The following is a 24,869-nucleotide window of genomic DNA, read 5'->3' as shown; positions in this document are numbered from 1 at the left end:
TGACACAATTTTCTAGCAATACTCAGCATAAACAAACACACACCTCTGCCCTCAATTTGTCATAAAAAATGTGGAGAACTTCAAAGCCAGGCTTTCTGACTTAGCCTCCCTCCTGAACTACAGACTGTTCAGAGAGTAGAGAATATCTCAGGCCACATCAAGGACCTTGTGCTTGTGTATATGCGTGGCGAGACTAATTTCCGCTTTAGCACTCTCTTTTTGTCCGAGTCAGACTTTTGTCAACACAGTTCAGTGATCGGAGTCTGCGACGGCCAAGAGGGGAGACAGATGTGTATACACACTTCCTTTATTACACAGCGGTGAAAATTGTTGAAAACGTACATCTTCATTGTATTAATTAGGTTGACTTTACAAAGGGAGTCAGGTGGCTGAGCGGTTAGGGAATCGGGCTAGTAATCAGAAGGTTGCCGGTTCGATTCCAGGCCGTGCGAAAATGATGTTGTGTCCTTAGGCAAGGCACTTCATCCTACTTGCCTCGGGGGAATGTCGCTGCACTTACTGTAAGTCGCTCTGGATAAGAGTGTTTGCTAAATGACTAAATGTAAACCTAATCCAAATAACTAAAGCTTTATAGTGCTTTCCTTACAGTATCTAATTTTGACAGTCGACACCATGACTGGTTCTCAGTGAAAAGCATTAAACCTTCCAGGTTATCGCACCCAGAATGGCTAATACTAGCTAACGGACATTTGAAAACACACCCAAAACGGTCAATTAACTACACTTCTTGCTAGCAACAATATTATTTTCCATCTTTGTAACCAGACAGCACACAGACATCTGGCCAACATTGGCCTGAGATAGGAACATCACCTTCAACTTAGAAAGCATACAGCCATAAGGGGATTTTGTCAAAACGGTTACGTTTCTATGGGTTCTATTTCTTGAGTCATAGATCAGTTGGCCCATTGGGTGTTGCAAAGTCATCAGTTAACTTATTACATGCTATAAGAATTGGAGCTACAGGGAACTAGGTGTGTTCTGTGTGTATGTTCTGTCCACTTGTAAAACTTCAATTGTGTGTGTGTAAGTGTAACACTTCCATTGTACCACTGACTCTGGTTGTGACCTCATTACTTTCCAACTCACACCCAATCCCCCTTATTTTCGTTGTCGTCACCCCCCCCCACATTGCACACACACACACTCAGTGACAGGAATCGGGATCAGGACCTTTGAGATTAGCTCAGTTTGCCACTGACAACAAATGCCATGGAGTAAACACTTCTATTGCTAATCCTGTCAGAAGGGTGGAGGGAAGGAAGGGGGGTCCAGAAGGAGGAGGGTGGGCGGAGAAGATGTAATGAATAGGACATCATGAGAGACCCATTAAAAATTAAAATTCTCCAGAGCTCACTTAGACTAAAATACTCCTGAACTACAATATATATCATAGAAGTACTGAAACTTTGGTAGTGCAAAGTGGAATAAGACCCAATAGATTAAGGACATTTGATCATCCTCAGGTAATAGGTTTGCAATTTGAATGTACCAAAGGCAAATAACAATGGTAGAGAAAGACTAACCGCTCAAGATGCTGTGGTGGGAAAGTCATTAAGCACTGATTTACAGTAATGTGTGTCCAGTGTGACATGGGGGTAGGTTTCATTATACTGAACACTTTTTGAAAACGGCAAATCTGTCCCCTCCACATTTTATTAAGAGAATGTTACGATTATGTTAAAATGTTTTAATAAAAGCTGTCCCACCCACATTTGAAAACAAACCTACAGGTTTGGGACCGAGGAGGCTGACAGGACAGAGGAAGACCATATCAAGAGCCCAGGCTCCGACCAAACAAACAAGGTGACAAATCACTTCCTGACATCATACCAAAACCAGGGTGGCGTGTCTGGCCACCAACTGGAGACAATGGAGTGAAAACCGGGCGGGGACGATTAATGGCACGACTTAAAAAGAGAAGTAAAAAACCCACACCATGCCATTTTTCCCCTTTCAATTTACAGGCTTTTGGAGATAAAGCCAATGCTCTGTGTGAGGTATCGTACTTGACGTACTATCAAAAAGATTATCTACAAGTTATCTAATGATTATATAATGAGTGTATGCAGCAACCCTCCTCCTCACACTGACAGGGATGAGCCACAGTATCATAGGCTAGTGACAGTTAGGTCATGTGCAGTATCTGCTGACACTTAAGAGCCAGACAGTTAGTCTCTCTGACCCTCCTTGCCAGGAACCCCCCTTCAGGGATGCTCTCTAAAACCCCAGTCAGGTAGGTTTCCACCCAGACTTATTTATTGACCTGTATTCCCATATTATCGCTGAAATGTGATGTCTACTGCCTACATAGTGGAGAATATTGTAATGTTTGGTTGCAGTGCAAATAAGGTTCCATGTGGACAGTGTGGGCATCCAAACAGTCTCTCTAAAATCTTGAGTGGTTGTTGAGGATGAGAGTACACATCTGCTGATCAATGAGAAGGACAAAAGGGGAGAGCTGCCAAGACCCAGGTCTTTTCAGGGCCTGAACTCAGAGCAGGGCTGTGCTGGGATTCACGTTTCATCCTGATAAATACCACATAATAGAGAGATAGAGGGAGAAGAAGGAGAGTGTTACGAGGAGAAAGAACTAGAAATCCATAAATAGAGAGAGAGAGAAGGGTGAGGGAAGAGACAAATAGACCGTGAATTCGGTGAGGAGAGAAAAAGAATGATAAAGAAGATAGAAGAAAGGAATAAATACGAGGGAAGTTTGGTTTTGTCCCAGACCTGGGGACACGCTAGGGGGAAAAAAGGGGAACATATGGCCCGATTTAAACCCAGCCCATATTTAATCCAGAACTAGGAATTCTGCCTGGTCAGCATTTTGTCTGTGAGGACCGTAGTCCTCCTGAGTCTCCTGATGGCCAGGAGATGTGGAGCAGCATACCCCCAGGTTCAAGGTTGGTGGAGGTTGGTGGGGGTTGTACATTTTTACATTTACATTTAGTCATTTAGCAGACGCTCTTATCCAGAGCGACTTACGTTGTACGTGAAAGTGGATGGTATGTAGCAGTGTTTCTCAACCCTGGTCCTGCTGCGGGATCCCCTGACCTGTGTGCTTAAGATGTTTCTCTATTCCAACACACCTGATTCAAATTAATGGGTCATAATCAAGCTCTGCAAAAGCCTGATAACGACCCATTCATTTGAATCAGGTGTGTATATGGTAAATAGGGTGTGTTTGTGATTCAGCCAGATATAAAGCTAATGAACAATAATGACATTTCGAACAGCATTGTGTGCTCATATAGTATTTACCAAAGGTGCTGGTACTTCTTGAGTTAGCTGTATTAGTGTATGTTCTGTCCAGATAAGCATTTGAAAGTTTAGGCATTCTGACAAGGTGGATCTACTCCACTGTTTTACCCACCCTTCAGTGCTTTGTCTCCCCTACCTTTCCCTGTCCACTCTTATCATCCATTAATCCCACCATTCTATCAGCCCCTTTCCTCATCCTCCAATTTAATCTCTCCCTCACCATTCCCCCTGAACACCACTCAAGATCACTGGCCATTATAGACTACTTCAATACGCCTCCATTCCCCCCCCCCAATAATCACCCCACCAAACCCCTCCACTGCACCAATCCCACAAGAGGGGTAACCAGCCTTCTGTCTCACAGAAAGAGCTCTGTTTCCCCCTTAGTGTTTTGTTATGGCTTCTGGATGTTTTCAGAGCTTTGTTGACTGAGGTTTGTGTTCCAGGGCCAGGGGACGGAGGCTGGAACAGGAGGAAGTATCTGATAAACATGGGAGACGACCACGCCAGGAGAGAGGGGAGAATTGGACCTGACAAGGCCCAGGTGGAGGCGTCAGAGTCAACGTTATCAAACAAGCAGGAAACCCCTGGGCTGATTAAAAAGGTAACACAGCGTCACTACCACACATAGCTCTCGGGGGTTGAAATTAACTGTTTTACTTGGTAGCACTGGTGCTCCCAACTTTGAAAATGTAGGAGCACCCACCAACGATGTTTATAGTCTTTTAAACTCTTCACATTTTGAGCCCGAGTTATCTCCCTGTCATGTGACAACGGAGCGCAGTAACAGGGAGTGATTGACGACTGTATTGAACCGATCTGCATAAATCTGCATTAAAGTTAAAAACAAAGATGAAGTTTAACTGGTTATGTAACGTTGGATAGAACGTTAGACCAGTCACTGTATCAGCTCACAGCAGGCACATACTGTGCAGTAGGCTAATTAGCGAGTGTTTGTAAAGGAATTAAAATAGGTTGCACCATAAAGATTATTTATTAGTGTGTTTGCTGCAAGCAAAAACACTATTGTTATTCTGCATACTTATTATTATTGGGTGTGCTTTGCCTTCGGCAAGGGCACAACCTTTGTTCTCTCACATATATATTATTATTATTATTTTTATTTCTTTTTGCCCCCCTAAAACTCAAAACACGCGTGGCTATCTTTGGCAGAACATTAGTTTCGCATCTGTTAACTTGGGGGATAGCTAGGCTAACTATAGCTTTACTGCAAGGCAGCTGCAGAAACGCCACAAGCAAAGAGGCCAGGGTGATAACTATTTACTCATTTTACTTTGTGATATGACACACAATTGTGATGTGTAATGTACAATATAAGCTGATATTATTAAGGAAGTACATCAACTTTCGGAAACAGTAGTCTACTATTTCACTGAAGTATTAGCATCATGACATTAGCCTGTGTTGCCCGGGCAACACATACTACAGTGGTCTATGATGTATCTGTTTTCAATCGTTAAAATAAACATTCCTCACATATACATTTTCGTTGTAGGATTTATTATGACATTAGATTACAAGTAAACGATTTGTGGGTGAAATTATCATTACCTGTGGTTTCAATCCAGTGTGTCACTGCAACGCTGTAGCCTACGCGAGACACTACAAAAACATCTACAGTACACAGCTGTTTAGGAAGTCAAACGGCGACAGAACATGTTCGGCACTCCCCTTACTTAAATCAAAAGTCTATCTAACTACTAACCTGAACTTCATTGCCACAGCCTAAACTTTGTCAATCTGTTCATGAAAATAATTTATTTCAGCCTAAACCGTACAACGGAACGTTAAATCCAATTCAACCAACGCAATCGCGACCAAGTCGAACACAGCAGTAGTCTACTAGTACTCTACCGTAGTAGTACAATTTACCGGGGCAGCTTCTCCACACAGGGCTATATCGCATTTTGCATTGTTACTGACAATGATCGCTACCAGCGAGCTTTTTATGAATGAGCGATTTTCCACTAAATAAATGTCAAGCTTATTTACGTTTTGGGGGGCATATTTTCAGTTAGCAGATGGTACTGTTTGAATCACGATTCCATCTTCTACTGCCGGTAACGTCGTAGAATAATCTTCAAAGGGGGTTCTTTATTAATGAATGAATGCAATATGGGATAGGCTAAATGACTGAAAATATCATGAGAAGGGAAAACTTAAAAGGCCGTTTAAGTCATAGAGATTAGGTCAATTTTTACACCGGTCTGCCAAATGTATTCGTTTTGATTCAACGATGAGGCTGCCTCTTGCAGGAGAAATGAGAAGACATCTATTTCATTCTACACTTCACTCGTATTTTCAGTTGTAAATGAGCAGCAAAAAAAATATGCTTTTAAATCTATGTAATCTTTATAAATAATAAGTATGCATTTTTATATAACATATACAGAAATATCAGTTGTAAAAATGTCATTCAAAAACAGACCCCTGTGCAACCGACGCAAGCAAGCACACCCTACAATTTCCCCAGAAATTGTACCCTCTCTAGTTATTGTTGTATTATTCTTTGAATCTTTATTCAACTTCTTCATATTCTTCTTATTCTATTTCTTCCGTGGCATGTTTCAGCGCCTTCAAATCTTCAGCTATTAAAACCGTTCAGCTATCAAAACATTCAGCAGTTTCAGGCCATTCCTGCTATGACTTTTCAGCTTTGTACCTCTTATGCTTGAATTAATATAAATCAATATTCATAATATTTTTAACATGGTTTTCCAATGGAGGTTTCTTTCAAATCCTCTCAAACTTCTTAAAACTTCTTCAACTTCCAAATCATTTTTCTTCCTCAATCTTTCAGCTAGAGCCACCATTTAAACTTTAAAATGTTGACAAAACCCTAAAATATTTTTTAATAATTCAGCTTTGATATCTATTCAACTTTTTTCAATATCACTGATTATGTTTCATGACTTTGTCAAGCCGTTTCTGAGATTTACATGGGTGTGTACGTGAAACCGCTAGAGTGCAGACTGAAACGCTTAGTGGAGGGCAACTTCGGATGTCGTTGAAAAAATATTTCTAGTTTGCCAGCATTGCCACAATTTTCGCTCTTCATGCTTCATTTTTGGATCAATAGATAGCTAATTTTGTGCTGGTCGTAGACAGTTGTCTGTTGAATCCAACAGACGTACACATTTGTTCAGAGCCCCACGAAAGCGAGACAAAGTCCAACTCTCGCCCCATAGAGACCAATGCAAATCTGGTGACAAAATCGTCAGAGAAAGCAAAAAGAACAAGATTTTGAAACTGCCGGTAGAGTCGTATTTCTGACCGCACAGAAATATAAAGGACATCTCTGGTTTCGGCAGAGTCTTGGGTCTCGGAAAATATCCTTATTTTTTGGATTGGACGTATAGTTTTGCGTCTACGTCAACTTGTTTGAGGTGTGGATGCTAGGTAAATGTTCGTTTTTCTCTCTGCCTAGCTCATTAGCCATCACAGCTGCGCCATCACCGTGGCAACCAAACAAACACGCACCAGGAAAGCAAAAGGAACACGTTTTCGAAACGGCAGGTAGAGTCGTATTTCTGACTGCACAGACACATAAAGAATATCTCTGGTTTAGGCAGAGTCTTGGGTCTCGGAAAATATCCTTATTTTTTGGATTGGACGTACAGTTTTGCGTCTCGGTTAACTTGTGTGAGGTGTGGATTCTAGCTACATTTCTGTTATTCTCTCGTATAATCGAGCTAGCGCGATGGCTCTCCATAACTAAAAACGGTTCGACTTTTTTTCCACAATCGACCAAATTGGCCAAACAAGGTATGTACATTGACCTTAAAGTGTACATAATCTAGCTAGATCGTTTTTATTTTAGCAAGTTTCACAGAAATCTGCAAAAATCGAGGCTCAAGACTGTCATAGCTGACCGTCACGAACAGCCAAAATCCGGGGCTGGGGCATGTGTTTGCTGCAGCTGGCGTTCGTAACTGGAAAGTTTTTACTTTTAATTGACGATATTGAACACTGATGTTAAGTAAATTGTCTTTACTCTAAATATCTTCTCCGTTTTCAATTTGAAGCAGTAAATCTAACAGTAGGAATTCTTCCACGACATCCGCTCACTCTGCTTTGACTAACAAATGTTCTCAGTCCACCATACATTAGACGAGCTAATTTTGGAGCACTTTCGATACAAGATACAGGCCATGTTAGAGATGAATTGTGTGGGCAATGTAGAACAGCAGACAGATTTGAAATATGATCTTTTGTTATGGCCATTCTAGTGACACTACGACTGTCATCATATGGCGAAACCAGGTCACATAGCTAGCTACGTTTTTCCAGACATAATATTCGTTACCTAGCTACAAACAAATGCTTCGTAACTGAAGAGTATTTACTTTTTATTGGCGATATTGACAACAGAGGTTAAGGAACTTGTCTTTAATCAAAAGATGGTCTCCGTTTTCAATTTGAAGCAGTAGATATGGCTTACTGTAGAAAGTCTCCCATTGCATCCTCTCTCTAGCTTAGCTTCGGCTACAGATGGACAACAATCACTATGCATGCATTATTCACGCCTACGGTGTTAATACAGTCTGTAAAAATACCACTTTGACACACTTGCAAGATGATCCGCTGGTTAGATGTAGCATGACCTTATTTACTACCCACAATAGTTAAACTTTTTTTGCAGCAGCATTTTAATCAGTTAGCTCCAGGTCCTCTCTAAAATACATTTCAGACCAATTTGAAACCTGAGCAAATGACTTTCTACTAAATTTTCAAATTCTTCTGAATTATTTCTCTTTTTGCATTGTTCTTCTCTTTTCTGTAGTTTTATGCCTTCGTCCAGCTCCTGCCCCTTTCAAAAATACCTTTCGGGCGCTTTGAAGCTTCAGCCTATAACTTTCTACAAAATGTTCACTATTTTCAGCTTTTTTAGCATGGTCAGAGGTGTTTTTTTTGTATTACCTGATTAGTGGAGTCACAAGACAGAGTTTGATAGTATTTCAACCTAATACAATTTACAAGAGGTGACTGCAGGTGCTGCTAATATCTCTTTTACTACTATTGCTAATGGAACAGTTTTATTCTACTACGCCACTGAGTGCGTTTACTTGACCATGAGAAACCAATTGTCGGTTTATGCCATACGATTACTCTGTTTACATGTGTAATTAGTTATGCGATTACTCAATAAGCGCGTCTACATGATTCTTTTTATTAATCGTTATATGACTAGCTAGCTTAGGCCTACTTCTTCTGTTTAATAGTAGCTTTCAGCTTCTCCCGCATTGTATTTCAGCTCTTAGCGTTGTTAGATGATGGAGTTCAGTTTCCACACTGCCTCTTTTGTGTGACTCACACATTTTTGACATTCATTTCAGCTTGCGGGTATTTTCTCATTTCTGTATTTTCTGCAATTTAAGAAAAATAATTTCATCTTTCAGCATTCCAACGCATTTTCAGCAGGAAATGCCTTTCTAGTTAGTGTGTTTGCTGCAAGCAAAAACACAATTGTTATTCTGCATACTTTTTTTTTTTTTTTTTCTCTCACTTTTTTCCGTCGCCTACTCCTTTCACACTGTTTAAGCTAGAAACACCGTTCAAACTTCATTTGATAAAGTCTGAACTGCTCTAGTGTGCTATTACTTTTCTCATTGATAACTTTTAAAGTTTTTAAGGTATTAAAGTACTAAAAAAAATGAATGGGTTTCAATGGTTCAGAATGTTCAAGTAAAATTCAATTGTGACGTCATGCACTGACAGAACTGTTTCTCACCGCGTCAATTTTTGACACTTTAACACTTTCCTGCCTGAATATGCAGACTTTTTCAAATAATATACCTGAACTGTTTATGCCATTTTGAAGACAAGATTTAGGGCTTTCTAATGATGTAAATATTTATGTGATAATGTTAGGCAAATCATCCTTTATCCAGACGATTTCACGGAGCCATTCTGAAAGTGTTCTCCGTCTGCATAACCTTTTTAGAAAACCTCATTTTTAACCACTTTCACTACAAGATAGAGGATATGTTAGAGCGTATGAAATGTGCATACGTTTGTCGTGAATTCAGAACAGCAGACAGATTTAAGATAGACTATTTTGTTTCAAAGTTATGACCACTGAAGTGATGAGTGGGATAACGCAATTCCAAGCTAGCGCGATGGCTCTCCATAACTAAATGTTAGAGTTGATATATATATACATAATTGTGTGGGCAATGTAGAACAGCAGACAGAATATGATCTTTTGTTTTAAAGTTATGGCCATTCTAGTGACGAGTGCTTACATCGCTGTCATCATAGCTGCCATAGAACAGTGAAACAAGGTCACATAGCTAGCTAGTTACGTCTATTGTTCGTTACCTAAAAACAAATGCTTCGTAACAGTATTTACTTTTTATCGGCGATATTGACATTAAGGAACTTGTCTGTAATCAAAATATCGTCTCCGTTTTCAATTTGAAGCAGTAGATCTAGCTTACTGTAGGAAATCTCCCATTGAATCCTCTCTTTAGCTTCGCTTCGACCAAAGATGGACGACGATGATGACCATGCATGCATTATTCACGCCTACAGTACGGTGTTCTGTACAAATACCACTTTGACATACTTGATCCGCTGGCTAGATGTAACATGATCTTATCTACTACCCACAATAGTTCAGCCTTTTTGCAGCAGCATTTTGATCAGAGTTAGAGTAGCTTTTGCAGTTGCACAACAAAGTCACGTAATGTGACGAAATTGAATTTAAAAGTATTTAAAAAACTCACCAGGGACAACGACAACATCGGCAAACCTGCACCATGGATTATTATATTTGTCATCTTTAAATTCAGTGTCTGAACAGGACTGGGTGTGCACACATGATTAGTTTCTCCTCCACCTTGAACCTGAAACCTAGATTCTAGGTTTGCTGACAATGACCATCCGTTGCTACGTTACAAGAAACAAGGAACCAATCCGATTGGCCAACGCTCTTCATCACTATATAGAAAAACTGTTCCACTGTTCTAACTGTATTTCTGTTTTTACATCTTTCAATTATTAATACTTTTCAGAATCAGAATGGGTTTTTTCGCCAAGAAACTTCAAACAGACGTGGAAGTAGAAGTGCACCATCATTGTCTTTGGCAGGTTGAATTTCTTCAGCTGCCGTAGGAAGTACATCCTCTGTTGTGCTTTCTTGGTGAGGGAGCTGATGTTCAGTTCCCAATCGCGGAAGGACTCCACAGTGTTGACTGGGGTTGCACAGGGTAATGGGGGTGACTGTCTTAAGAGCATTGAGCTCTAACATAACGCTTTAACATTTATGAAATTAAATAAGATACCCTTTTCATTTCACTCTTTTTTCTCCTTTGTCAACTGTAAGAAAATATTGCAATGCATGACAATGACAGATATACCTTTAACCCTTGTGCTGCCTTCGGGTCACATGACCCAAAGGTTCATAACGAACCATCGTTGTGTTTACCCAATTATACCCAATACAAAAACAAATAAAAATAATTTTCTTTTAACCTTCGCAATGTGGGGGGTCTGAGACAGCCCAACGGTTAAAAGAAAATGCTTCACTTTGTTTTTGTATGCGGTAAAGTTGTCGCAATACGATGGTGGGTCACAATGACTGATGGGTCAGAATGACCCGAAGATAACACAAGGGTTAACACTGTCTCACCATTCTGGTTTCAAAGCAACACTTTTTTCACCTTCAAACTGCTGACATACGTTTGTCTGCTATGATATTGATAGAGCTACTAGTAACTGTTCTTATTTATGCAATATGGCAGCACAAAGCACTTAAAACATTAATAGGTTTAAATGTCACAAATGTACTTCCTTGCTGCTCACTACATGTTTAAGCTACCTACTCCATTCAAACATCAATGTGTTCTATTGACCAGCTGTTTACAGCTTTAAACCCCCCATCTTTCTATATTTTGAAATGGTCATGTTTTAAAATCAATGGAAGTCAATGAAACAACGTCAGAGTTTGAATTGTCAATAATGGGTCACATCCATACACTTTCACAATAGACAATGACTTTAATATGAATTCCCTTCTTTTATCGGCAGATACTCATCGTGGTGACCGTCCTACATTGACCTGTAGTGAGTTCGCATAGACAAACAAATGCTGCCATTACATTTATCTTTCTATGAAGACGACGATGACATTGAAATACATTTCCTTTTCTTAACAGTAGACACTCGCTCTCCAGGCAGATATTTCTTGTCAAGAACTGGTAAGTTAGTTTTTTGAGGGTTTATTTTTTTCCTTAACATTATGTACAATGAGCCATTATGATCAATGTACAAAAATGTTTCAGACACATACAGCTCTGAAATTGTGTTGAAAATGTTATACACACATTACTCTAAATGGGCGGTAATATTTCATTTGTGTACAGCTTTATGAACTAGGTGTTCAACTATTTTTTTTATGGTTCTGTCAACTAAATTACTTCATTTCTTTGGTAGGTCTGTCCTGGGAGAGAGGAAGCTGTGTGCCTTGGGTGTGTTGGTCTCACCCCCACCAAATTATCGGTGTTGGTTTGAAAAAAACTCACCTTGAACTGCAATAAATCTCTCTTGGTTTGGGTTTTCTTTAACCCTTGTGTTATCTTCGGGTCATTCTGACCCATCAGTCATTGTGACGCACCGTCGTATTGCGACAAATTTACCTCATACAAAAACAAAGTGAAGCATTTTCTTTTAACTGTCGGGCTGTCTCAGACCCCCCACATTGGAATGGTTAAAAGAAAATTATTTTTATTTGTTTTTGTATTGGGTAAAATTGGGTAAACACAACGATGGTTCATTATGAACCTTTGGGTCATGTGACCCGAAGGCAGCACGAGGGTTAAACATCACCTTGCCAGAAATCTTTTCTTGAAATACGAGAATAATAAACCAACTTGAAATACCAGAATTATAACAACAACTTGAAAGATCTGAATCTCTCTTGGTTTGGGTTTTCTTTAAACCTCACCTTGCCAGAAAAAATCCTTTCTTGAAATACCAGAATTATAATAACAACTTGAAATATCTGAATTATCATTGTTAGTTGAAGAAAAAATTCACTGTGTCCAACTGTAAGCATTTGGGTGATATTGTGTTTAACTACACACCCCACACAAGTTTAACAACCATCTTTGAATACTACTGATATATATTTGTATATTGCTGAATTCAAAACAACTTCATATATATATACACACACACACACACAAACTTTATTACTGCAGGCTTGACAACTTGTTTATGTGAAATTCCCTGAAAGCATTTTAGAAATCTCCGACCTTCATCTTTGAGTAAATTATTGTCTTTAGTTTTTTTGTGAATTATAGAATATTGGTTCTTTACTGTTTTGCTGTAGTTGTACTAATACATCTGATTGTAACTCAAGTGTGTTGTTATTGTAATCACTTATCGAAATATTTCACTGTCATTAAAAAGAAAACTGCTGGTTTACCATTTGTAATTAATCTCCTGCACAAAAATGCAGAGGAAAGGAAAAAGATCTGCAGCCGCAAAGCAGCGCTGGACGAAGTTGGATCTCACAACTGTAAGCATGCCAGATTTACAGAATCAGATGCAAGGTCCTTGGAACAGACAACAGGTGGTACAGCACACTCACATTGAAAATGCAGAAAACACCCACAGACTGGATGTTGTAAGTGTTCAAGCTTTCCACAGTCAAAGTGATAATAAATACGGTTCTTTCTCCAATAATCGACAGTGCACTTGTAATGCGCTAACATTTATTGTCCATCACTTTGAGAATGAGCATCTGCAAGGACCGGACCTTGATGATATATTAAAGAAAGGTGACGCCATGTACAGAGAGGTTAAGAAAAAGCTGATGAGAGAGGGAAAACTTGTATCTAATTATTAGTAGTAGAGTAACGACTGATGGACATCGGTACATTGTATTAAAATCACCTGTTATGAATGGTTACATGAGAGCTTCTGCCCCGCGTAAAGAGATGGAGGAGTGGTACCTTAATCTTTCAACAAGACTTGAGTCTTTGGCATCTGGTGCTAACTATGCATTGCTCACACTGGCTTCAAACACCATTGCTCTGTTCAGAGACAGCTCTGGAAGGTATGGAATCTTTGATCCTCACTCAAGAACGCCTGAGGGGTTTGCATGTCTGAATGGTACGGCCATAATGCTCACTTTCAAACATTTAGGTGAAATGATCGATAGGATCCACACAATGTTTTCAGATGTGTCTGATGTCGGCAGCTATGATTTCATGCCACTTTCCTTCCAGAGCGTAATAAGCTACGCAAATGACAACCAAGACATACACGTATCCAATCCTCAGAGTCCTGCGATTGAAGATACATCTAATCCTCAGGAGCTGTGCATCAACTGTGATGAACCTCCAACATTGAACCCCCTCAAGAAATTGAGCAAAGAGAAGAGAATTAAGACAATGAAAAAACAGAGAGAACAACAAAGAAATGAGTCAAGGAAGCAGAAATGTAGACAAAAATATGCAGATTCCGCATTTAAACAGCAGAAAAAAATGTTTAAGTCTGCTAAATATAAAAACAAACTGCTGCATGATAGGAACAAATATGCAAGTTGTCTTAAGTACAGAGTGAAAACACAACAGTCAGTACTTCATAGATATTCACATGACATACAATACCGTTCAAAACAGAAATCTCGTGCCACAGACCGCTATAGTCAAGATGAGGCATTCAGAAGGAAACAGAAATCTGGTGCCACAGACCGCTATAGTCAAGATGAGGCATTCAGAAGGAAACTGAAATCTCGTGTCACAGACCGCTATAGTCAAGATGAGGCATTCAGAAGGAAACTGAAATCCTATATCACATCTCGATATGCAAATGACATGCAATACAGAGAAAAACAAAAACTGTACATTCTTAACCGGTACAGAAAAGACACACATTTCAAACACAATCACGTTAATCGTTGCACACTTCGTTCAAATTACAGATATGTTAATGAACCATTTTATAGAATGTTGCACAAAATGAGTTGTGCGGTACACATACGAAGAAAATACCAAAGGCACGTACACATCAACCCACAACTGACAAATGAAAATCAAACCCCAGTGGTTCAAGTGGAAGATAGGTTAATGCAACAAGCTATATCCTCCTTCAAGTTAAAGACACAAAATGGGCCCACTTATGTTTGCACAGTTTGTCACAGAGCCTTGTTTCCAGATCAAGTAAGGGTATGCAAACGTGAAAGCTATCAAAAGAATCCAGACATGGTATCAGTTTGCTTGACTGGTAAATATTTTCATGTTTGCACTGAAACATGCGCTGATCTTGAGCAATGTACTGTTCCTGAGAGGAGAGAAGAATGGGTCTGTCATAGCTGTGGTGAACAAGTTAGAGCTGTCACCCATTACCTCTGAACTCTTTGATCTAAACATACTTGAGAGACACATTATAGCCAAGCACATCCCATTTGCTAAAATCATCACCCTTCCCAAAGGACAACAGAGAGCAATTCATGGTGCTGTGGTTTGTGTACCTTCAGAGGTGGAAACGACTGTAAACTGTTTACCAAGACCAAATAGCCAAAGTCAGCTGATGAAAGTGAAGTTAAAAAGACGCCTGAGCTGTAAAGGTCATTATCAGTTCCAGACACTGAACATGAAGAAAGTTTTGACAGCCATTTTGAAGCTTAAAGACATTCATTCCGAGTACAAGGACATATCTGTTAGAGATGATGCCGCCTCTTGTGATCCAACCATTGACAGCATGGCACAAGGTAATTTTGTCAATGACACAAGCGATCTGATGGACACTGACAGCAGGGATGAAACAAGTAACACAGAAGAACATGGACAAGCTGATCTGGAACTTAACTCAGACAAATAAGGGAATAACCAGACAACTGGTGTTGTATTAGACACATGTTTGCAACCAGCTGACATTGGACAAGAGATATTAAGTTACGGTGACAGTGTATTTTGTGTTGCCCCTGCCGAAGGAAATAGCCCTGTAAGCTTTTTCAGAGTTCCAAAATTGGAGGCTATGGCTTTCCCAGTTCAGTTCCCTACTGGAGAGAACACATTAGATGAGCTCAACCGAATGAAAAAATTATCACCGAGCAGATATTTCAACTCTAGGCTCTTCTGTGTTGACAATCGTTTTGCCAGGGACACAAATTACATTTTCTTTGCACAGTTTGTGACAGAGATTCACATGGCTTCTTCCAGTATGAGCATACAGCTCCGCAAAGGGAAAGTAAGAACCAGAGATGGACGCAGAATATGCAACAGATTGCTGCAAGACAAACGCGAGGTTCAAAGATTGGTGCAAAACAAAGATGCAACCAGATTCATGATGCCACTGAGAGGGACTCCAGCCTATTGGGATAAAACCCTGAAAGATCTTTATGCTATGCTCAGGCAACTGGGAACTCCGACCTTTTTCTGTACGTTTAGTGCTGCAGAAATGAGATGGCCAGAAGTGATAACAGCAATAAAGGCACAGCAAGGTGAACAAGTTAACTTTTCAGAACTACACTGGTCCACAAAATGCGACATACTGAGAAGCAACCCAGAGACAACCATGCGCATTTTTGAAAAACGCGTTAAGGCTTTAATGAGAGACCTGCTCATGTCACCTGCACAGCCCCTGGGACACTTGGTTGACTATTTTTACCGTGTCGAGTACCAAGCAAGAGGGAGCCCTCATATTCATATGTTGGTATGGATTCAAAATGCACCGGTATTCGAGGAGAACTCTGATCAGGAGGTTTGTGAATTTGTCGATAGGCACATAACATGTCAGCTGCCGAACCCCAACACTGATCCAGAACTTTACAACCAGTTAAAACCAGTGTGGGATTTGCTGACAGACCCTAACCAATCCTTTGAAAACACTGCACAGCTGCTTGCACAGTGCAACTTGAGATATGACGAATACGAACAATGTGTAGAGTCTCTGACCAACTCCAGCGTGGTTGTCATGAAGCGTGATCCAAAGGACTGTTGGGTGAATGGATATAATCCACACTTGCTAAGAGCATGGAATGCCAACATGGACATCCAATACATATTGAATCCCTACTGCTGTGTCATGTACATTCTATCCTACATTTCAAAGGCTGAACACGAGATGAGTGAATACCTCAAAACAATAATGAAAGACACGAGTCAAGCCGACACAACTGACCGTGAAGAAATGAAACAGATCATGCAGGCATACTCTAAAAACAGAGAGGTCAGTGCTCAAGAGGCCGTTGCCCGCGTATGCAGTTTGAAGCTTAAGATGTGTACACGAAGTGTTGTGTTCATACCGACGGATGACCCATTGAGGATGCGTGGACAACACTGGCTCCAGCAACAGAGTTGGTTCGGTTGGAAAGCATTGCAGAACGGGAGGAAGTACACCCTGACGAACATAACGAACAAGATGATGTTCCCGAATATAGCGCTAATACCACAGATAGAGGAAGTAGTACCGCAGCAATGGAAGTTCCTCAAATAAACCCAGCAGTAATGCGAAAGATGTACCAAAGCCTGAACCAGACACAAGCCAGTGTATTCTATACAAAACGCGTTTGTGGTAAAAATCCTGATCAGTTTTTCAACTTTGTAACGGGTGGCGCTGGCACTGGCAAATCACACCTTATCAAGTGCATCCACACAGAGGCATCAAAGATACTCTGCAAACTCCCCCGAGTCAGTGAGGAAAGTGACATGTCTATGACCACTGTTCTGTTGACTGCTTTTACTGGCACCGCAGCCTTCAACATTTCAGGCAAAACTCTGCATTCCATCCTTAAACTACCTCGATCTTTAAAGCCTCCATACCAAGGACTTGGAAATTGCTTAGATGAAGTGAGGGCAACACTGTCAAATGCAGAGATAATCATCATTGATGAGGTGTCAATGGTTTCAAAACCTCTTTTTGCATATGTGAATTGGAGGCTACAGCAAATCAAAGGGAGCAAGAAGCCTTTTGGAGGTATTTCTGTACTAGCAGTGGGAAACTTCTATCAGCTGCCACCTCTTGGAAAGGCAAAACCTTTGTGTGTATTTGAGGAGCACATCCTTGACTTCTGGCAAGACCACTTTCAGATGATCACTCTTACAGAAATTATGCGACAGAGAGAGGATGTTGCTTTTGCAGAACTGTTGAACAGAATCCGTACTAAACAAAAGAAGGATGCTTTATCAGTGGCAGACAAAGAACTAATTTGCCAGGCTGTGATTGACTCAACAGATTTATCAAAGGATGTACTGCATATTTTTCCTACCAACAAGGAGGTGGACCAACACAATTCAGCCATCCTTTCTGCTCTATATACTGAAATTGTAAACATTGACGCAGAGGATTACAAAAAGGATCCACAAACAGGCCAGATGCAGAGACAAGCTTCACCATTTAAAGGTCACAAAGGAGATCTCCCTGACACACTACAAACTGCAATTGGTGTAATGCTCACCAGAAACATAGACGTGGAGGATGGATTGGTGAACGGCTCATTTGGCAAGATATGTAGAATAGTTACCCGTGTCCAAGATGGCAATACTGTTGTACAAATGATTGGTTTAGAACTTGACCATTCGGGCGCTGGGCAGAGACACCACAATAAAATACCTGGGGAACCTGTGAACTTGGTGTACATTGAAAGAACAGAGGAAAGATTGAGAAGAAATGGTGTGGTTCGTCGTCAGTTCTCCATGAAACTAGCATTTGCATGCACTATACACAAGGTTCAAGGGATGACAACCACGTCTGCAGTTGTGTCATGTAAGCGTATTTTACAAGCATATTTTACGGGAGTCAGGTGGCTGAGCGGAGAGGGAATCGGGCTAGTAATCCGAAGGTTGCCAGTTCGATTCCCGGTCATGCAAACTGACGTTGTGTTCTTGGGCAAGGCACTTCACCCTACTTGCCTCGGGGGAATGTCCCTGTACTTACTGTAAGTCGCTCTGGAGCGTCTGCTAAATGACTAAATGTAAATGTATTTTTGAACCTGGTACGGCATATGTAGCACTCAGCCGAACAACCTCACTTGGTGGATTGCACATCACTGATTTTGATGAAAAGAAAATATATGCCGATCCTGACATCTCAACCACTTTGGAGAGCATGAGAAGAGCCACAATGGACAACGTTATGCCACTTTTAACCCTTGTGCTGCCTTCGGGTCACATGACCCAAAGGTTCATAACGAACCATCATTGTGTTTACCCAATTTTACCCAATACAAAAACAAATAAAAATAATTTTCTTTTAACCTTCGCAATGTGGGGGGTCTGAGACATCCCAACGGTTAAAAGAAAATGCTTCACTTTGTTTTTGTATGCGGTAAAGTTGTCGCAATATGATGGTGGGTCACAATGACTGATGGGTCAGAATGACCCGTAGATAACACAAGGGTTAAAGGATGCAAAAACAACCAGCCAGACACCAAAGCTAACCGTCATTCACCACAATACAGAGGGACTCCAATCTCATATCAATGATGTCAAGAGTCATCATGAACTGCTCCTTGCCGACGTTTTGTGTTTCACAGAAACTCACTTGTCAGGATCTGTTGTTGCTGAGAATCTCCAACTAGATGGCTATATGATGTTTAAGCGCAACAGGCATTTGTCTTACACAAACTATCAGCATTTGTCCAACAGAAATGGTGGCGGAGTAGCTATGTATGTTAAAAACCACCTCAAAGCACATGTCGTGCAATACATGCAGAGTGTAACCGACCTAGAGTTTCTTGTCCTTAAAGTGGAATCCCCTGTAAGGGCATTAATTGCAACCGTTTACAGACCCCCAGATTACAGCCTGACTCAATTCTTGCCAAACCTGCGTAACCTCTTGGACTCTATGGAGATTTTGGACCACCCAGTCATTGTCTGTGGAGACTTCAACGAGGACCTGTTGGCCAACACAAGCAAGCCCATCTCAGACTTGTTACATAGTAGAGGGTTCACACAGCTGATCCAATCTGCCACCACTGAGAAAAATACTCTGCTCGATCACATTTTTATTTCCAGACCACAGCATTTGGTCCATTCAGGTGTTTTGCAGACCTACTACAGTTATCACAACCCTGTCTACTGTGTCATGTCCACTAACAGTTCATAAAGGTATCAGCTGAGTTTATAGAAAAATGTAAAGTACACTCTTGCACTTTTGAGGTTGTTGTTGTTTAATTGTAATTTGTACAAGATACAAATGTGTAAAGTAGTACAAATTACAATGTGTCTCATTCTGGTACACAAAAAAAATATCACTTGCCACAATCAGGTTTTCTGTCTACATTCCTCCAACAGGTCTTAGAATTGTCAGGTAAGACCAACATCCACTGAGAATCATGTATTTTTGAACAATACCACATTGTTGTTAATCTGGGATCATGTAGCTGCTGATGTAACAAAAACCTAATGATCTGGTTAAAATGCACTGTATCCATTTTTCAATATATATATTGTTGCACAATATCCATTTTCAATCAATTTTTAGGGTCATTTTTAGTGTTCACAGTATTGGATAATATTATGGGTCATATAGTTTGCCAGGTAACCATGTTCTGTTTAGCAATATTTTAACACATTTTGGCCTGTGCATTTATCAGGGTGGGTTTGGGTCAGGGTTGATAAATGCACAGGCCAAAACTCTGTCAGCAGCTGTGTACAGCATTGTACACAACTGCTGTACACAGCTGCTGACGTTTAGTGTAGCAGACATACATCAGAAAGTATGTGTTCTAGATGTCATACTTTCTGATGTACGGATATAACTACCAGCTGAAACCCCACACTTCCATCCCCATTCATTTCATTTTAATTCTCCTGTGTCCTCTGTAATGTTAAGTTTCCTTTCTGATGGACAGGAGACACAGTCCTCCTGTGTCCTCTAATGTTAAGTTTCCTTTCTGATGGACAGGAGACACAGTCCTCTTGTGTCCTCTAATGTTAAGTTTCCTTTCTGATGGACAGGAGACACAGTCCTCTTGTGTCCTCTAATGTTAAGTTTCCTTTCTGATGGACAGGAGACACAGTCCTCCTGTGTCCTCTAATGTTAAGTTTCCTTTCTGATGGACAGGAGACACAGTCCTCCTGTGTCCTCTGTAATGTTAAGTTTCCTTTGTAATGGACAGGAGACACAGTTCTTGTGTGTCCTCTGTAATATTAAGTTTCCTTTCGGATGGACAGAAGACACAGTCCTCCTGTGAGTAATATGTAAGGACCCGTGCCGGTCTTGGCCTGGAGCACTATCTTAACTGTTCATCAACAGTGGACACATCACTGCTGTACCACAGAGACACATGTTCTCCCTGCCAGTGTCGAGGTTTCTTCACAACAGATAATAAGGTATTGTTTTCTTATTTCATTTTATATGTGATTCCCAATGTTTTGTTTTAATTCTGTTTTCTTTCATGTATTAATGTTGTATCAATGCAATCATTTTAATAACACTAATTGTACATCTAATATAACATTGTAATATTAACTTGTTCCTTCAGGTCTTCCTCCTCTGTGATCCCTCCACTTCACAGTGAAGACACTCAGGACTGCAGAGGGCTAAACACATAAAAGAAGCAGAACATCATGCAGCCGTATTCAGTTGTACTGGACATACATGTTGATCTGCCCTGCAGCAGAAAAGAAGGTATTTCATTATTGAATTATAAACCTTTTTAGCAAGTTTAGTTTCAGACTTTAGTTTATAACAAAAACTTCCTGTTTTCTCTTGTCAGGACCAGCTCTGTCCTCCTACCCTCCATCTCCATTTGTGCATCCATTGCTGTGCACTGTTCAGTTCAGTAGAGACTAACTACAGTTGGTTCTTAAGCGAGAGATCAGGTGTACGACTGGAAGGAAACAAATTGCTGCAGATCAGTCATCAGTCAGTCATCACTGTCACAGTGACAGCCCCACCTTTGTGCAGCATCAAGCTCCTCCCTAAACCAGCTGTAAAGGTAACAATTGTTATCACGTCCTTTGTAAAATATCTCTCTTTGACCACAAAAAAATCACTGTTGGTCTTACTACTTGTATTTATTATTCATGTCATCCTGCCCTTTTCAGTCAGTTTTTTTAACAGATATATGAAAGATGAAGGATGGAAATGTGTTTTTGTTGTTGTTGTTGAAATGTGTTTTTGTTGTTTTTGTTTGTCAATTGTTTAATTGTTACATGCATATGAACTAATTAACCTTGAAGAAATTACATATTTGTATCATAATGAGTCATTAGTATGGGGTTTCAGCTGGTAGGTATATTCAAGGTTTTTCACGTGTATACCTATTCTTGGGGTAACCCAAACTCTAATGAAAAGATGAATATTCAAGTGTTAAATTGTAAATTGACTGTGTAATCCAGATAAATGTATTATCTTCAGATTGGCTAAAAAATGACTTGGTTCATAGAGCCTTGTCAAAAGATTTAATTGGAAAACAGATTCTCCCAAGCTCGTCTTCTAATCTTGAGTCAACTAGTGATTCTAACCCAATGTTCCATCAAAGTAAGGAAAACCCAGTGTTTCAGTGAGCCTCAGTAAACTGAGCTTAATGTTGGTATAGTTTAAATGACAATGTTGATAAGACTGTAAGTCCAGGGCTACTGGTCCTTGAAGTCTTGAACTTCTGTGAGTATTAACCTAGGTCTGGAAACGTGAAAAGCCTTTGATTGTAGGAAATGAACAATATTGCAAACTATTGAAATTCTAATATATTTATTCATAAATATCAAACAAAAGGGCCCAATGTTCAGAAAACTCTGTGTTGATACATTTTTCACTCTGGCAAAAATTAGTTTTTTTAGCCACGAAATACATACAATTGTGTCATTTATTTACTAATATTTACTATTGTTTTTTCTCATGGAGAGATGGTGATGATTTTTTGTTTGTATGTGCAATATATGAGGCTTGTCTGCATGTTAGTTTTGACATGCTGATACTAACTACTGCTACTAATTATTTCAAAATTGTCGATTCACAAAATGTTTTCTAAATGTAAACAAATAAAACCTGTTTTTAATGAGGTCACCGTCTGCTTTATACTTTTAACATCACTATATTTGCTTGAATTCTTTTAACGCTTTTAAACTGATGAAAGTAAATTAGATACTCTTTTCATCACTCCTTTTTCAACAGTAAGAAAATATTGAAATGCATATGTAAATATGTTTCTATCGTGATGGCATTAAATGTTTTTTCTCACCTATACTTTCACAACATACTCTCACATTGTTTATTGCACATACCTCTTTTAAAAACCTTCTTCACTATTCAACTTTTCAACAGCAAACACACACACTTTCTAGTTATATTATTGGGTGTGCTTTGCCTTCGGCAAGGGCACAACCTTTGTTCTCTCACATATATATTTATTATTATTTATTTTTGCCCCCCTAAATCTTTGTCAATATTTGGCCTACATAGACAACCTAGGTGTCAAAAGTTTCGTCTTGGTAGCGATTGAGTTGCTTGTATTTTTATTTACGTTCCGTTGCATGGTTTAGGCTCAAGTTAAGTTTTAGTGGCGAAAAGTGAAGCTAACGGTGGCTAATTTGCTAGCCACAGTCACTGACGTTACTAACGTCACTAACGTCACGAAAACACACGTGACTACCTGTAGCAGAACATTCGTTTCGCATCTGTTAACTTGGGGGATAGCTAGGCTAACTATAGCTTTACTGCAAGGCAGCTGCAGAAACGCCACAAGCAAAGACGCCAGGGTGATAACTATTTACTCATTTTACTTTGTGATGTGAAACACAATTGTGAAATGTAACGTACAATATTAGCTGATATTATTAAGGAAGTAGGCCCACATCTACTTTCGGAAACGGTAGTCTACTATTTCACTGAAGCATTAGCATCATGACATTAGCCTCTGTTGCCCGGGCAACACATACTACAGTGGTCTATGATGCATCTGTTTTCAATCGTTAAAATAAACATTCCTCACAAATACATTTTCGTTGTAGGATTTATTATATCATTACATTACAAGTAAACGATTTGTTGGTGAAATTATCATTACCTGTGGTTTCAAACCAGTGTTGCTCACTGCAACGCTGTAGCCTAGGCGAGGCACACTACAAAAACATCTACACAGCTGTTTAGGAAGTCAAACGGCGACAGAACATGTTCGGCACTCCCCTTACTTAAATCAAAAGTCTTTCAATAGGTGAAACTATCTGACTACTAACCTGAAATTCATTGCCACAGCCTAAACTTTGTCAATCTGTTCATGAAAATAATTAATTTCCGCCTAAACCGTACAACGGAACGTTGAATCGAATTCAACCAACGCAATCGCTACCAAGACGAACACAGCAGTAGTCTAGTACTGTACTGTAGTAGTAGAATTTACGGGGCAGCTTCTCCACACAGGGCTATATCGCATTTTGCGTTGTTACTGACAATGATCGCTACCAGTGAGCTTTTTATGAATGAGCGATTTTCCACTAAATAAATGTCAAGCTTATTTATGTTTTTGGGGGCATATTTTCAGTTAGCAGATGGTACTGTTTGAATCATGATTCCATCTTCTACTGCCGGTAACGTCGTAGAATAATCTTCAAAGGGGGTTCTTTATTCATGAATGAATGCAATATGAGTAGGCTAAATGCCTGAAAATATCACGAGAAGGGAAAAACTTAAAAGGACGTTTAAGTCATAGAGATTAGGTCAATTTTTTACACCGGTCTACCAAATGTATTCGTTTTGATTCAGCTATGAGGCTGCCTCTTGCAGGGGACATGAGAAGACATCTATTTCATTCTACACTTCACTCGTATTTTCAGTTGTAAATGAGCAGCAAAAAAAATATGCTTTTAAATCTATGTAATCTTTATAAATAATAAGTATGCATTTTTATATAACATATACAGAAATATCAGTTGTAAAAATGTCATTCAAAAACGGACCCCTGTGCAACCGACGCAAGCAAGCACACCCTACAATTTCCCCAGAAATTGTACCCTCTCTAGTTAATGGTTGCAATTTCAAACCCTGGCTCTGTATACTGTGTTTATTGTATGACTTTGTGGACTCAGCAGTGTGCATCAAGTATACAGGGTAAGTATATGATGTACTGAGTGCAATAGTATCTAATTTCATGTAGTAGCTGAACCTTAATCCTACACACACACACACACTCGCTGACCCATGAAACATTAGTACAGTGGGCTCAACCCTGTCCCTCCAACACACTTGGTTCAATGAATGGGTCGTTATCAAGCTCTGCAGAAGCCTGATAACCATTTACCTTAATCAAATCTAGAGCAGGGAAACTCCTAAAACGTACAGGACAGTGAGCCCTGAGGACCAGGGCTGAAGACCACTGCATTAGTACATATCCTTCAGATGTGATATTAAAGGTTTACCCATTCACATATTAACAAGTGGACATGATATTGTTTCAAACGTGGGAGAGAATGGTTTATGTGGGGAAAAGCAGGGCGGAGCTCAGAGCTAACCATGTTGAGGTCCTCCCTAGAGGAATGCTTGACTGGACTGGACGGCAGCACCCACGATGAATACTTCTCCTCATACTGGAGCCCCCTTCTGGAGAGAGGGGGAGGGAGAGAGACAAATTAGATTTAATCCAATTCATGTGTATCAAATGTTGATAT

The 24,869-nt window shown here is 39.9% G+C and overlaps 1 protein-coding gene across 1 annotated transcript in view; it reads right to left on the bottom strand.

Annotated features, from left to right (window-relative positions):
• The window catches only part of cep112 (centrosomal protein 112), a 210,057-nt gene that overhangs the window by 143,743 nt on the left and 41,445 nt on the right, over positions 1–24,869 (bottom strand). The window contains exon 4 of the mRNA XM_067233023.1: positions 24,714–24,801. Within this exon, the coding sequence (XP_067089124.1) occupies positions 24,714–24,801 (88 nt within the window). The remainder of the gene's footprint in view (positions 1–24,713; positions 24,802–24,869) is intronic.

The sequence above is a fragment of the Osmerus mordax genome, chromosome 3, assembly GCF_038355195.1.
Source record: "Osmerus mordax isolate fOsmMor3 chromosome 3, fOsmMor3.pri, whole genome shotgun sequence".
Classification (NCBI taxonomy): Eukaryota; Metazoa; Chordata; class Actinopteri; order Osmeriformes; family Osmeridae; genus Osmerus; species Osmerus mordax.
The sequence above is the reverse complement of the archived record's forward strand: the minus strand, read 5'-3'. Positions and strand labels throughout refer to the sequence as shown.